Genomic DNA, 15,512 nt, shown 5'->3' with positions numbered 1-15,512 from the left:
GGTCTCATCGACCTGCTTAGCACTTTGCTTTTGCTGAGGCTGGCTTTGAACTGGCTATTCTCCTGTCTCAACCTCTGGACCCGCTGGGAATACAGGCGTGCATCACTGCACTTGGCCTCTGGCTTCCTTTAGTTTTTTAAAGATCCAGCTCAAATATATTGCTTCTCTGAAATCTTCCTAGACACACCTTAAGACTGTATCTAGCCCCTATTTTCTTTTTCTTTTTCTTTTACCTAGCCTCTATTGGATTATTCATACATAAGCAACATCAGATGAAGATCCTTACCCTTAGTCTTTGGCCTTTAAATAGCCTGGCTCTGAATCTCATCTCTAGCACTTGCTGGTTGAAGGAGTTGCAAATCTCTTAATCATTTTGTTTTTCAGACTTGTTTCTCAGTTTCTTCACCTGTAAAATGGGGTTAACGGCATGGATGTCACAGGGTGATTTCAGGAGTAAATGCTATGTGCATAGACCATGCAGGGCTCTGAGCCCAGCTCACCTAAGCTCCTCGGGCAGCTAGTCAACCTCTCAGTGCCTCTGCTTCCTCACGCTTCGAGGAACAATTGGAATCAGGCAGGGAGAATCTTTGGCACTGTACCTGGCAAATGACAAGTGCCAGTCCCCACTGCTGCCAGCAGTTTTCTCAGTTTCACTCTTCTCTGGTACCTTGAGGTCACCCCTAGTTCCTGTTTTTAATCTCTCCCTCACCTTAGGGTCTCTTATTTTTGGCCATGTCAAACATGATTTTTGCCTCAGTGGGTTTTATTTTAAAGGATGAGAGTCTTTGTGCAGTCTTACATCATTTTTTAAAAAATCTTTTTCTACAGTTAAAATATTTTTCACCTCTAATTACTTTGCAGCCATTTATTTATTTATGAAATTTTTTTTTTTAGACAAGTTTGCTGAAGCTGGCCTCAAACTTGTGATTCTCTTTCCTCAACTTCCTGAACTGCTGGTATTGCAGGCATGTGCCACCACACCTAGTTTTGCAGCTAAGTATTCTTGACTTTTGGAGGGTCGGGGGGCAGGTAACAGGGATTAAACTCAAGGGCACTCAACCACTGAGCCATACCCCCAGACCTATTTTGTATTTTATTTAGAGACAGGGTCTCACTGAGTTGCTTAGTGCCTCGATGTTACTGAGGCTGGCTTTGAACTCGCAATCCTCCTGTCTCAGCCTCCTGAGCTGCTGGGATTACAGGCGTGAATCACTGTGCCCGGCTTATTCTTGCTTTTCTATTTGTAATAGCAAAAGGTCAAAACAATGTAAATGTCTAACAGTGGGAAAGTTTCTTCTGCTTTGCTTCCTTCTTCCCTCTCTGCCTTTCCCAATGTCTTTCTTCTTCCCCAATCTTTGTTTTAATACATGATCATCCCACAAGAATAAACAAAAACATTTATTGCAGATTTTTTTTTCTACCAGCAATTGATTTCAGGGGTGGTAAACCACTGAGTCACATCCTAAGTGGTTCACTGAGGGTCTCACTGAGTTGCTTAGGGCCTTGCTAAGTTGCTGAGGCTGACCTCAGCCTCCCAAGGTGCTGGGATTATAGGGAGTGTGTCACCACGACCAGCTGTAGTATTGTTAATAATGATGAAATATTGAAAACAATCTAAATGTTCATCAATAAGGAATACTTAAATTGAGGTGCTTTCTATGAAATGTAATGCATTTGGAAGCAAGAATCCCAGTGACTTGGGAGGATGAGGCAGGAGGGTCTCAAATTCAAGAAAACCCTGTCTCAAAAGAAATAAGAAAAAGGACTGTGGTTGTAGTAAAATGGTATTTGGGTTCAATCCCTGGAACTGCAAACATAAATAGAGAGATTGGTATTTTTTGAAATAATGCATATGGCTGGGATTATAGCTTAGTGGTAGAGAACTTGCCTAGCTTGTATGGGGCCCTGGGTCCCATCCCTAGTGTGGGGAGCCAGTCTGAATGATTCGCTTTCTCCTTCTCTGAGCCAGAGAGGCTTTGACTGTCACTACATCTCGTAGTGACCTGGACATTGACTGGTCCTGGAAGTTTGAGGACGCATCTTCAGACACAGGCCTGTTGCCCCATGGATTGAGCTACGCTCACCTGTTCCTTTGTGATATTACCCCTTTGCCCTGTTTTGGATAGAATGTTCCATGGAAACACTTTGTGTGTCCCTTTCTCTTGCTCTGCCTTTGGGTGTGGCCTTCCAAGATGTCAGTCAACCCGCTGACAGCAGACATCTGGAAGGTAGAGTCAGCCCCTGAAACTTGACCCCTTGCCTCATTTGAATGGCTTCTCCCCAATAAAAGTGTTCAGCACATTCTCTCTCTCTCTCTCTCTCTCTCTCTCTCTCTCTCTCTCTCTTTCTGAGGACCCTTAATGTCAGAGGACCCATCACAGGACTCCAAAGGAAAAGGTATCTCTGTCTCTTGTGTGGTTATTTTGTGCAGCCCAGTTCCCCTGGAGTGACCCTGAGTGTCTTAGTCACAAGGAACTCGACACCCTAGCACTGTAAAAAATTAAAAAAAAAAAGTATGTATGGGAGATATATAAATTGCCAAAATATTTTTCAATAACAAAAACAAAAAAAGTTCAGAACAGTATATAACAAAATACACAAATATATGCTTGTATAAACACACTGCAAGAAATATTTATCTGGGGGTGGGTGTGAAACTTTTCATTTTCATTTGATACTCTGCTGACTGGTGGGAGAAGCCATCAGCCACAGCCCCTGAGCATCCCTGCACATTCTTATTGGTATACCAAAGATGCAAGGCCCTGATCATTCCATACCCAAGTCGTTTTCAGCATTGTATTGTGGTGGGCAACTCAGGGATGAAACTGTGTCTCCCTTCAAGACATGCAGTAGGTTGGCTTACCACGGCCTATAAAAGAGGCAATACCCTGTCTCAAGGTCAGGGTTCCTTGGCTGCCATGTCGGCCTACTGTGTACACAGTGGAACTGTGGACCCTTCTGGGCTGGGGAAATAGCTCAGTTGGTAGAGTGCTTGCCTAGCATGCACAAAGCCCTGGATTCAATCCCCCCGGCCCCCTCCCCCCCACACACAAAATGGACCCTTCTGTGTCACCCCCACCCCCCGACTCCCGGCATCGATATAAACCTAATGCTCATTTTTCTTGCTATTCTGTGAGTAATGAATTCCTAAGTCTCTGACCCAAGAGTCTCATGTCTCTGGGTCAGATTAACTCATCAGCTTGTAACTAGGGTATACTCCCTGACTCTGCTAGGGACCTGTTCTAATTTATTATGCACAAGTGTTGCTTTTACAATATAAAAATCAGTTTTTAAAGGCAAAACCCCAAAACGACACATACCAAAAAGTTTAACCTTCTCAATTAGAGGAAAGTCAGGAAACAAATGTCCAAAGGAAAAAAAAAATTACACAGTTCTTTACTTGGGGCTGGTGGTATAGCTCAGTGGTAAAGCCCCTGCACAGCACCTTCGAGGCCTTGGATTCCATCCCCAGCAACTTGGGTGGGCTGGAGGAGAGAATCCCTACTCTCACCCAGCCAAGTACAATTGGGCTAACCCCTCAGTAGATATATTTCCAGACCATTTTCCATATAGATCCCCACATCTTTACTAGTAGCATACAAAAATAAGATCATGGTGTAGGAAATGTTTGTAATGGCCTTGGTTTAGTTAAGCATGTCCTAATGGGGGCTGTTGTGGTGACCCTTAATTCCTTCTGGTGTGGTCAAGAACTTATCAGCCTGCAAAGGATTTCAGGGCCCCCAGTCAGAGTCTGGGGCTTCCCCTGACCCCGCGACTTCCTGGGAGCTCTTGGGGACAGGAAATGCACCACCCTGGGTCCTGACCTAACAGCTTGGGGGACCACAGATGTAAAGGAAACCACCCTCCCCTCCCATCTCCCCCTCTGCACCCTCTAGATGCACCTTCTTATGCCAGCTCTCACCCTTTGCCATTCTGTACCCCAATTAAGACCCAATTTCCTATTCCAGAAAACCCACACCCTCTCCTCCCTCTGCTGAGCCCCCAAGTCCTCCAGTACCACGGTGGTGATGGGAGCGGGAGTGGGTGGGGCAGGATGCAGGGGTGGGGTGGGTGGAGCCAGAGCCCACTTCCTTTCCCCTTGGGGCCCAGTCTGCCCCAGTCCTGCCTGAACCTTAGGAGGAGTTGGAGTGGCTGGCGCCAGCCCTGCACCTTATCAAACTGAACTGGTAAGAGTGTGTGACCTGGGGTAGGCAGAGGCCTCAGAAGACCTGGCAGTGTGCATATGGCTTAAAAAGATCCTGACAGGTGATGGGAAGAGAGAATCTGGAGCCACTGGGCTACATAGAATAAGGAGAGACCCAGAGGGCATGGTCACTGCTGGAGTCTCAGTTGCCAAGGCTTGGGGTGCGGGGTGCATATGGTGGGGGTGATAGGGGAGCCACCAGCACATTCCCTTGTTATTTTTGATAATAGTAAAAGCGAGGGTGGAAAAGTCGTTAAACCACAAGTTGGGCTGGCAGTTGGCAGGGAAGTGGGCAGGGGGGAGGGCTTGGCTAGGTCCTTCCCCTAGCCCCTGAGTGTTCTGTTTCTCCAACTTCCCCACCCGCAGGTCTCAACTCCTGTGTATGCCTGTTGCTCTGGAAATGGCGCTGCTTCTCCTTCTCTTTGGGGGCTTCTGGGTCCAGGTGGTGAGCGAAGAGTCTCTGGTGAACGTGACGCATGCCACAGGACGATCCTCTGCTTCTTCAGTCGCAGGTACCTTTGAAGTCACAGGTACCCAGAGCTTCAAATCAGATATCTCCACCATGCCAATAACAAGTGACCCTAAGGAGGCCAATAGCACTGGAAGCCTGGTCTCAAACCCACCCTCCTCAGCTACCTTTACAACCAGTGACGTGACCCACCCTCAGACTTTCACTGGCGCCAGCACTGGGCCCCCTGTACCTGAGCCAACAACATTCCATGAAGTGTCCACTGAGAAGTCATCACTACTCCCCCAAACCTCCAATGCAACTAGTGGCCCTTCGGTCATTGACTCAGTGAAGTCTTCAGGAAACCCTGCTGTGACAAGTGAAAACTCTCTGGACACCTCCAATGTGACTAATAAGCTCCCTGTCGTCATGACAACTAGTTCTCTGGAGACCTCCAAGGAAACCAGCGGACCCCCTGTCACCATAGCAACTAGCTCTCTGGAACCTTCCAATGAGACCAGTGGACCCCCTGTCACCATGACAAGCAGCTCTCTGGAACCTTCCAATGAGACCAGTGGACCCCCTGTCACCATGACAAGCAGCTCTCTGGAACCCTCCAATGAGACCAGTGGACTCCCTTTCACCATGGCAACTATCTCTCTGGAACCTTCCAATGAAACCAAGGGACACTCTGTCACCATGACAACCAGCTCTCTGGGGACCTCCACTGTGACCAAAGGACCCCCAGTGGCTAGCATAAAAACCTCTGCATCTACTACCTCCCAGTCCTCTATAAGCATGAGCACTAGCTCCCCGCAAAAATCAGAGTCGAATGGCATGCTGCTGGTACCTGTGCTTGTGGCCCTGCTGGTGGTCATAGTCCTCCTGGCCCTGCTCCTGCTGTGGCGCCGGCGACAGAAGAGGCGAACCGGGGTCCTGATGCTGAACACAGGTGGAAAGCGCAATGGAGTGGTGGATGCCTGGGCTGGGCCAGCCAGGGTCCCTGATGAGGAGGCCACAACCACTCCAGGGGGAGGGGCTGGGGGCAACAAAGACTCTAGGGTCCTTGAGACGGAGGTGTCTGGCCAGCGGCCCTTGCTCACCACTTTCTTCAGCAGACGGAAGTCTCGCCAGGGCTCCTTGGTGCTAGAGGAACTGAAGTCTGGGTCAGGTTCCAATACAAAGGGGGAAGAGGAGCCACTGATGGGCAGTGAGGATGAGGCAGTGGAAGCCCCCACTTCCAATGGGCCAGAAGTGGGGGATGGGGTTGCACGTTCAAGTTTGTAAATAATGCAATTCTGAGGATCCCTGCCATCTGCCATCCCCTCCTCCCTTAGCATCGCTTCCAACCCCTTCCTCACCCAGCACACTCACTCAGCACCCTCTGGGTTCTTGCCCAGCGTCTTGACTCAGAATTGCACCTACCTTCTCAACCCTGAGCCTCCCGCCAGCATTGTTACCCCGTGCCACATCTGTCACCTGGGCCGGGGCGCACCTGCAGAATAGAATGTTTGTGAACGGAAAGACTCAGCCTTCTCATTGACCACCGCTTTCCCCACCGCTTCCCCATTACTTTTTGTTCTTGGAACCAGCTGCTGAGTCTCCATGATGCCAACCTTCACTTGATTTCTCAAAGGATCCCTCTTGAGGACATTGGAGAAGGAAATGACAATCCCCCAAATTCCTTAGGATTAAACTTTGTAGGTGACACAAGTCCCTCAGGTACGACGGTCCTACTGCGCCAGCCCAGGACCTGCTCACTCTGGCCCAGCCAGGAGCGGGGACTGGGCAGGGCTATCCAGCTGTGTCCTCTGTGACATTTCCCAGAGCACTGGACTCTGGGCTGGCCCATAGCCCAAGCCATGACCCTGTCCCCAACTTATGGACTGAAGCGGCCAGTGACTTCATTATTTCGTGTTCCACGGACAAAGATAAAAAGACTTTCTGGCCCCGTATAGTACTCAGAGGCCCCACATCTGCCGGGGTCCACTCAAGGTGCCATTTGTGCCAGAGGTGAGGATTCCACGGTGTTTACGGAGGGTGGCAGTAAGTGCAGTGGGAGGGATGGGACAGAAAGTGGGCAGAGACTAAGGAGATGCCAAACCCAGGGTGGGGGACCCAGGGACTGCTCAGAATATATGTGCTCTTGTCTTGGTTCAGACGGGGTGCACCTAGCAGAAAATCCGACTCTTTCTGTAGCCCCCCCAAAAATGCCAATTTTGCCAACTTGATAAAAAGACCAAATGTGTTACCAAGTCTGTTCTTTCAGCTCGGCCACCATTTCCAACACACACACACACACACACACACACACACACACACACACGCAGAAGCTGTGGAGAGGCGTCTGCCTGGAAGTGAGGGGACTGGTCCCTGCTGTTGTCTGTTTAATTTGCTGTCCCCATGTCCTCTTTCAGGGCTCAGCTTCTTCCCTTCTCCCAGGGGAATCAGTGAGAGTGAGTCAAATAAGGAGAGGGGATGCCCAGGGAGGGGAGTGCCAGGGACTTCCCCTGTGGATCTGGGGTAGACAGGAGGGGACAAACCTCACAGCTGTGCTGCCCCTGAGAGCCGCCCCCGCCCCAGCCTAAAGGGGCCAAAGGTGGTTGTGCCGTTTCCCCAGAGCCAAGAGGAAATTTGCAAAGAGGAAGTTGTTGAGTCAGAGTGCAGTTGTTTGAAAGCAGACAGACTGACCTATTAAAAAAAGAGATGTGGGAGCCATGTGAGTGTGGCCCAGAGGGGAGGGGAGGGGAGGATGAGGGAGTCGGAGGGCAGAGGGAATGAAGAGTGGTGGCAGCATCTAGCTATTGTTTAGGCTGGGCCATTGCTTCTAGTCCTGGCCCATGGGGAAGGGCTAAGCTGGCATGGAAATGTGTCCTTTGGCAGCCAGACTGGGCACCCGGGGGCCACACTGGACACTTTTTTCTATTTTATCCAAGGTTGCTGTTTGGACTAACTGCAGCCCCAGAATGGCAGAAGGGAGTTGCCAAAGCCCCTGAGGGGTACAGCAACTGCTATCTTAGATTTGTCAAACCAAGTGCCCCAATTTCAGATTTAGAAGACACTGTCACCAGATGGAGAGGTCATCAGCTCCACCTCCCTCTCATGGGAAAGATACTGTCATCTTCTGAGCCGTGGTTTTCAGGTCCTGGGCAAATCCTGAAGAGAACAGGGGCAGAGTGGGAAAGCACCCAACAGTAATTTCACAGTCTAGAAAATCTCAAGGTGTTCTGAGGGTTAAAATAGAGGCCCAAACACAAGCAAGTTACTCATTTCATGAGCACATTAAAGGAAAAAATGACACATGGCTTGCTCACTCCTGAGGGAAGGTTGGAAGGCTGCAGAGAGAGTCTGTCCCAGGGTCTATGTCACATTCCTAGTGGCTACTGTGCTTGGCAGGTATGAAATAGGTGACCCCTCAGAGATTATGAAGGATAGGAAGGATTTGCCAGGCTGGAAAAAGGAAGGACATTTTTTTTTTTTTTTTTTTTGGCAGAGGGGAAAGCACAATAAATATGTTAGGCAAAAACATAGAGGCATTTCAATTTTTTTTTTATATAATGAGGATTGAACCCAGGGGTGCTTTACCACAGAGCTATATCCCCAGCCTATTTTCTTTTGAGGCAGATCTCACTAAGTTGCTGAGGCTGGCCTCTAATTTGTAATCCTCCTACCTCAGCCTCCTGAGCCACTGGGATTACAGGTGTGCACCATGGTACCCAGCTGCCTTTCAGTTTTCTAGAGGAGAAATAAAAAAAGACTGAGAGAAATAATGAAATATAAAAATATGGTGGTAGGTTCAAATGTATCAATTATGAAAATAGTTATAACTTCATGATAATTGTGATAGTCACTCGAAACCATGTTTTTAAAAGCTATACGGGGCTGGGGTTGTAGCTCAGTGGTACGGCACTTAAAAAGGGCTGGGAGTGCTGGGGTTGTGGCTCAGCAGTAGAGTACTTGCCTCGCATGTGTGATGCCCTGGGTTCGATCCTCAATACCACATAAAAATAAATAAATAAAATAAAGGTATTATGTCCACCTACAACTAAACTATATGTACATACACACACACACACACTATTTAATGGCACTGAGTGTTGCCAAAGGCAACAAAAGCAGAACCAAAAATCTGTCATGATTTGGATGTTGCTACACTATAAATAAAAAAATCAAAAGACATATATACATTTATAGAAAAAATAAAAAGGAATCTTGCCAAATGTTTGCTATGCTTGTCTATAAAGTGATGAGTGCAATTTTGATTTTGTTTATACCTCTCTGTATTTTCCAAGTTTTGTACAATAAACATCTGAGATTTTGACATTTAGAAAAAATGTTGACAAAAAAGATGTTCCGCGGGGCGACGTGGGGGTGCGTCTGGTTTGAGGAGAGCTGGGGATGAGGCCGGAAGGGCAGGTTGGTGTCCTGCAAGGAGGAGCGGAGGGTGGATAGGCCAGACACAGGAAGACAGGGCGAGAGAGTCATCAAAGTCAGCAGAGCAGTGTGCGCCTGCCTCTTTCCGGGCCTCAGCAAGGGATGGGTACCACTGTTTCTCTGGTTGCCCAGGCAACACGCCTAGGCAACATCCTCAAACCATCTCTTCTGTTTTTGCTCCCCAGGTGCCAAGTCCAGCTGACCCTTCTTCCACTGTCACTAGGGTCTCTTTCTTCCCTCTCTCCAGGCCTCATCACCCATCACTGGGTCCTGTCCAGACTTCTTTGCCTGATCCTAATTCCTTCCATCCCGTGCTTGGGAAGGCTCAGAGACCCTTCTAATTCTTTTTTTTTCTTCTAAGTTTTATTATAGTTTTAATTGACACACAGTAACTATTCAGATTTATGAGGTACAATGCGATGTTTCAATATACATATACAATGTATAATAATTAAATCAGGGTTATTAGCATATCCATCAACTTGAACGTTTATCATATCTTTGTGGTGAAAGACTTAAAATCTTCTCTTATTTTGAAATACAAAAAAATAATATTAATAACTGTAGCCACCCTACTGTGCAACAGAACACCAGAACCCAGGAGTGTTTTAACACTGAACTCTATCCCCAGTCCTTTTTACTTTTTTCGGGGGAGGGGGGTATTGGGGATTGAACTCAGGGGCACTCAATCCCAGCCCTTTTTTGTACTTTATTTAGAGACAGGATCTCACTGAATTGCTTAGCACCTTGTTGTTGCTGAGGCTGACTTTGAACTTGCGATCCTCCTGCCTCAGCATCCTGAGCCGTTGGGATTACAGTTATGCCCCGTTCTGCCGGGCCTAAAATTGTTACTTTTTTTTTTTTTTAAATTTTGAGACAGGGAGCTTGTGAAGGTTTATGATTTGTTTTGGGGTTGTTTTTTGTTTTGGTTTGGTTTTTTGTACTGGGGCTTGAACCCAGGGATGGTCTACACCCTAGTCCTGTTCATTTATTATTTCAAGATAGATATGTTGCTGAGGCTGGCCTCAAACTTGTGATCTTCCTGTTTTAGCCTCCTGAGTTGCTGGGATTACAGGTGTAGAACAGGGCTCCCAGCTAGAAACCAGAAATTATTCCTCCTAACTGTAACTTTGTACTCATTGACCTCACACCCTGCTTCTTGACCCCTCCTGACCCTCTATAACCATTATTCTAATCTTTACTTTTATGAGATTGGCAACTTCATAATTAGGAGTATTCCCAAAGGAAATAAGTATTTTCAAAGAGATACCTATACCAGAACCTCTGGGTTCAATCTCCAGAGCTACAAAAAATGAAATAAATAAAATCATGGTTACAAATGAGACATGAGTTAGCTCATACAGTATTTATCTTTCTGTGTCTGATATATTTCATATCACATATGCCTTTCATGTTATCCTCAATGACAGAATTTCATTTACCGAAATGCTATTCCAAATACTGAGTAGTAAATACTCCATGGTGTACACGTGCCACATTTAATTTATCCATTCTTCCACGGATGGGCAATTGGAATTCCAACAGCTCCAAAAACAAATAATCCAACTAAAAAAACGGGCAAAATGGGCTGGGGTTGTGGTTCAGTGGTGGAGCGCTTGCCTAGCATGTGTGAGTCCCTGGGTTCGATTCTCAGCACCACATATAAATAAAATAAAGGTCCATTGACAACTAAAAAAAAAATGCTTTAAAGATATGGGCAAAATACCTGGATAGACATTTCTCAACAGGTATATGAAAAAAATATTCATACCACTAATCACCAGGGGAAATGCAAATCAAAACCACAAAGAGATATCACCTCGCTCCAGTTGACAAGGCTATTATTGCCTCATCCTGTAGCACATGCCCATAATCCCAGCTACTCGGGAGGCTCAAGCAAGAGGATCACAAGTTCAAGGCTGGTCTTGAAAAATTAGTGACCCCTCATCTCAAAGTAAATTTTTAAAAAGGGCTGGGGATGTAGTTCCATGGTAGAGTGCTTGTCTAGCATGCACAAGGCCCTGGGTTCAATCCCCATACCACAAAAATAAATAAAATAGCTACTATCAAAAAAGACAAAAAATAAATGCTAACGAGGACGAGGAGAAAAGGGAACTCTCATACACTTGTTGGTGGGAATGTAAATTAGTACAGCCATATGGAAAACAGTATGGAGGTTCCTCAGAAAGTTAAAAATAGATCTACAATATGCCCAGCAACTTCATAATTAGGTATATTCCCAAAGGAAATAGGTATTTCAAAGAGACACCTACACTCCCATGTCTACTGAAGCACTAGTGACAACAGCCAAGATAACAAATCAACCAGGACCCTTCTCAAAGGCGCTGCTGTCCAGGTATCATTCCTGCATCCACAAACCCTCCCTCTTAACATAGTCCTGCGCACCCTGTGCCCACCCTGCCTGACTAGCCTTTTGCCCAAACATTATAGATCCCCAGCTTCATCAAACTCCTGTTCCTCCCTGAATAAATCCTGTGCTCTTTCGAGGAGTGAGAAGAGAGTTTATAGTTTAAATTATTGAAAATATTGGGCTGGGGATGTGGCTCAAGTGGTAGCGCGCTCGTCTGGCATGCGTGCGGCCCGGGTTCAATCCTCAGCACCACATACCAACAAAGATGTTGTGTCCGCCAAGAACTGAAAAATAAATATTAAAAATTTTCTCTCTCTCCTCTCTCACTCTCTCTTTAAAAAAAAAATAAAAAAAAATTATTGAAAATATTTATTTTGTTCAGAGATCAAACTAGTAATTTTTCCTCTTTTACAAGGTTAATTATGCAGGTGCTTCTTTTTTTAAATAAAATTATTTTTTTTGTAGTTGTACACTATAACTTTATTTTATTTATTTATTTTTATGTAGTGCTGAGAATCGAACCCAGGACCTTGCACGTGCGAGGCAAGCGCTCTACCACTGAGCCATCATCCCAGCCCCTCTAGGTTCTTAAATAACAAAATTTTCCTCTCTCTTACATAAACACACAAACACATCATCACATACAGTATATTATATTTCATCTTATATTTTGAAATGTATGTTTCTATTTTACTCTCAAAAGTACACATAAAGATCATGGTTATATCTGGGCAAAGTGTCACATGCTTGTAATCCCAGCCATTCAGAGACGAGGCAGGAGCACTATAAGTTCAAGGTCAATCTCAGTAACTAGACCCTGTTATAAAGGGCTGGGGATGTAGTCCAGTGGTACAGCACCCCTGGGTTCAATCCCCAGTGCTACAAAAAATGAAATAAAATCATGGTTACAAATGAGACTTTGCTATTTAAAGTAAAAATGCCAGATGAAGAAGGAAGAATTTGAATGGGAAGGTCTTGAGAGATCTGTCAATGTAGTTCACTTTTGCAGACAGGCAACAAGAAAAGAGGCTCCATACACGATGCTAAGGACATTTCATTCCTGAAAATGTATATTTACACCACTTTACTTTGCATGTCCACTTCTGACCCTGACCAGAAATGTGGTATGTGTCCAATTGCTCTGGGCAAAGACAGGGAAGGAACCAGGCACTCCCTCTGGTGCAGTGGCCCCTGCCAACTCAGCCCCAGGGCTGAGGGAGAGAGAAACAGACCTCAATCCTGGGCTGCCAAGCTTGAACTGTGCGTGCCAGGAGGCAGATCACACGAGGACTGTCAACGTGCCAAGAGAGGAATCTGCTCAAAGCAGAAACAGAGGAAAGAAGAAAATGTTCAACTCTAGAGTGTTGCTTGGGTTGAGAAACTTCCCAGTGGGTTTGGGAGAGGTTTGGGGAGGGGCCACCAGACAGTGGAAACCCTGAGTATTTTGGAGACTGCTACTTGCCGCAGTATGTGCCTGTGTCCCTCAGCCCCCTGAGCCTCGCGGCATCAGGACAGCCTGGCTGCACTTGGCCGAGATCCCAGTTCAAGCAGAGCAGACTGTTGGCTGTGAAGACAGCCACCTGCTTGCCCTTGCATTCGCACCCACTCTGCCTGAAGCCAGCCCACCCCCAGCTGTCCCCACAACACCCTCAAACTCCACTTGTCACCAACTCTTCCTCAACCGTCAAGATTAGGCTCAAATGTCATTGCCTGTGTGAAGCGGGCCCCCGCCCCTGCCCTCTGTTCAGTCTCTACTCCTATAGTCTACTCCTGTGACATCATGAACAACAGGGCCGAAAGCATGCAAAGGTGTGAGCCCCTCCAAGGCCATGTGTCATCTTTGTGGCTCCAGAGTCCAGTGTCTGACACGCAGTAGCTGCTATGATTACTGCGTGCATGCATGAATGAATTATTGAATGACAAAAAAAACTATTTTTTTGAGACAAGAACAGATCTGTCTTTTGGAATTCACCGTGTCCTCCAGGAGACCCCACGAGATAACATTATTCTACCACAACTGAGACACAGTCTAAGATGGAAGAAGAGATCAGCTTTGAAATTGATTTATTCAGAGAATAAGATGCACACCTATAATCCCGGCGTCTCAGGAGGCTGAGGCAGGAGGATTGCCAGTTCAAAGGCAGTCTCATCAAAAAAAGCAAGGCCCTAAGCAACTCAGTGAAACCCTTTCTCTAAATAAAATACAAAATAGGGCTGGGGTGTGATTCAGTGGTTGGAGTGCCCCTGAGTTCAATCCCTGGTACCCTGCTCCCCTCAAAAAAAGATTTTAGAATGAATTGGTTGTTGAAATAGTTAGGATTCAAGGTTTCTGTTTGGGGAAGTTAAAGAAAGGTGGATGAAAATCAGGGAATTGAGTGGTTTGTGGGGAAACACACAGCGTAATTTTTAGAACTATTAGGAGGAACCATTTGATTTGGAGAGAGGAATGAACTTGGGGCTGGAGATATGAATTTAAAGGTCATATGATTATAAATAGCAAAAAAAAATTTTTTTGAGTGGTCTTGCTATGCTGCCCAGACTGGCCTTGAACTCCTGGGCTCAAGTAATTCTCCTGTCTCAGCCTCCCAAGTAGCTGGGACTGAAGGCACGAGCCACCATGCCTAGCATAAATAACATTTATTTTATTAATACCGGGGATTAAAGCCAGGGGTGCTTAACCATTGAGCCACATCTCCAGCCCTTTTTATATTTTATTTAGAGACAGGATCTTGCTGAGTTGCTTAGAGCCTTGCTTGTTGCTGAGGCTGGCTTTGAACTTGTAATCCTCCTGCTTCAGCCTCCTTAGCTGCTGGGATTACAGGTGTGCACCACCCTGCCCAGCTATGAATAACAATTTTGATGATATTGGTAGATAAATGCATAAATTTTAGCATTTACTATTCACATGAGGAGGGAGCTTAGGGTAATAGGGAAGGCTAACTGCTATAGCAAACAACCCCCAAGACTCGGGGATCTAATTCGAGGGAAGTTTTCTCTTTGCTTATGTAATGAATGTCTCATTCCTGGCATTTGAAGGATGACCTTCCAAAAAGGTCATACAGAGATCCAATCTCCTTCCATTTTTTAAAAAGTATTTATCTTTTAGTTGTCGATTTATTTATTTATACATGGTGCCAAGGATCAAACCCAGGGCCTTGCACATGCTAGGCGAGCACTGTACTGCTAAGCCACAACCCCTGCCCATCTCCTTCCACTTTTGTAGCTCTGCTTTGAATCAGCTGATGACAAGAGACAGAGAGAGGAGGAAGTGTGAAGGCTCATGGACCACGTCTGGAAGCCACATTGCCCACACTCCACTGGTCAGAATTCAGCCTGATGGCTGCCTCCGTGCACAGAAGGCTAGTGAGTGTAGTTTAGCTGAGTGCACGGGAGGAAAGGAGAACCAGTCTCTACCACAGTGAGGGAACACCAAGATTTGAGAGCTGGATATAAGAACAAGGGCCTGCCAGAGACCAAAAAGAAACATTAAAAGATAAACTGGGGCGGGGGCTGTGGCTCAGCGGTACAGCGCTTGACTAGCACGTGTGAGGCCCTGGGTTCGATCCTCAGCACCACATAAAAATAAAGAAAATAAAGGTATTGTGTCCAACTACAGCTAAAAAATAAATATTAAAAAAAAAAGATAAAACGGGGCTGGGGATGTAACTCAGTGGCAAGGTCTTGGGTTCAGTTCCAGACACCAGGAGGAGATGGCATTGGTTGCGGGGCAGGGGGATAAGAATAGTTGGAGAAGGTCTTTCAGAAGCAGGCCCAGATCTTGAGTGAGATGCTTAAGGTGAAAAGTGAACATGAGGATGAGGCCTCCTTAAATTTCACACTCTAGATGCCTCCTTGCCTCATCCTAGACCCAGAGGAGAAATGAGAAAGGGCTGGGAAAGTGCCAGAGGATTTGGCATCCACTGGTTCCTGTGAGGATTTTATTCTTTATTTATTTGGTTCCGGGGATTGAACCCAGGGGCGCTTAACCACTGAGCCACCTCCCTAACCTGTTTTATATTTTGTTCAGAGACAGGGTCTCACTCAGTTGCTTAAGG

At 46.3% G+C, this 15,512-nt stretch overlaps 1 protein-coding gene across 2 annotated transcripts; it reads left to right on the top strand.

Annotated features, from left to right (window-relative positions):
* The first annotated feature begins 4,115 nt into the window (after window positions 1-4,115).
* Window positions 4,116-9,564, top strand: SPN (sialophorin). 2 transcript variants are annotated; one of them, XR_014022719.1, is made up of 3 exons: window positions 4,116-4,187; window positions 4,571-6,665; window positions 9,272-9,564. XR_014022719.1 is itself a non-coding variant. In XM_081299728.1 (2 exons), exon 2 carries the CDS (start codon window positions 4,587-4,589, stop codon window positions 5,937-5,939), a length of 1,353 nt encoding a protein of 450 aa, XP_081155854.1. In that variant the 5' UTR covers window positions 4,116-4,187; window positions 4,571-4,586; the 3' UTR covers window positions 5,940-8,755. The 2 variants fall into 2 exon arrangements, 1 of the variants encoding a protein (XP_081155854.1); XM_081299728.1 differs by lacking the exon at window positions 9,272-9,564 and having other exon boundaries at window positions 4,571-8,755.
* Window positions 9,565-15,512: the final 5,948 nt, after the last annotated feature.

This window comes from Spermophilus citellus, assembly GCF_964194105.1.
Source record: "Spermophilus citellus genome assembly, chromosome: 6".
Lineage (NCBI taxonomy): Eukaryota > Metazoa > Chordata > Mammalia > Rodentia > Sciuridae > Spermophilus > Spermophilus citellus.
Note: the sequence above shows the minus strand (reverse complement) of the source record. Positions and strands in the feature narration are given on the sequence as shown.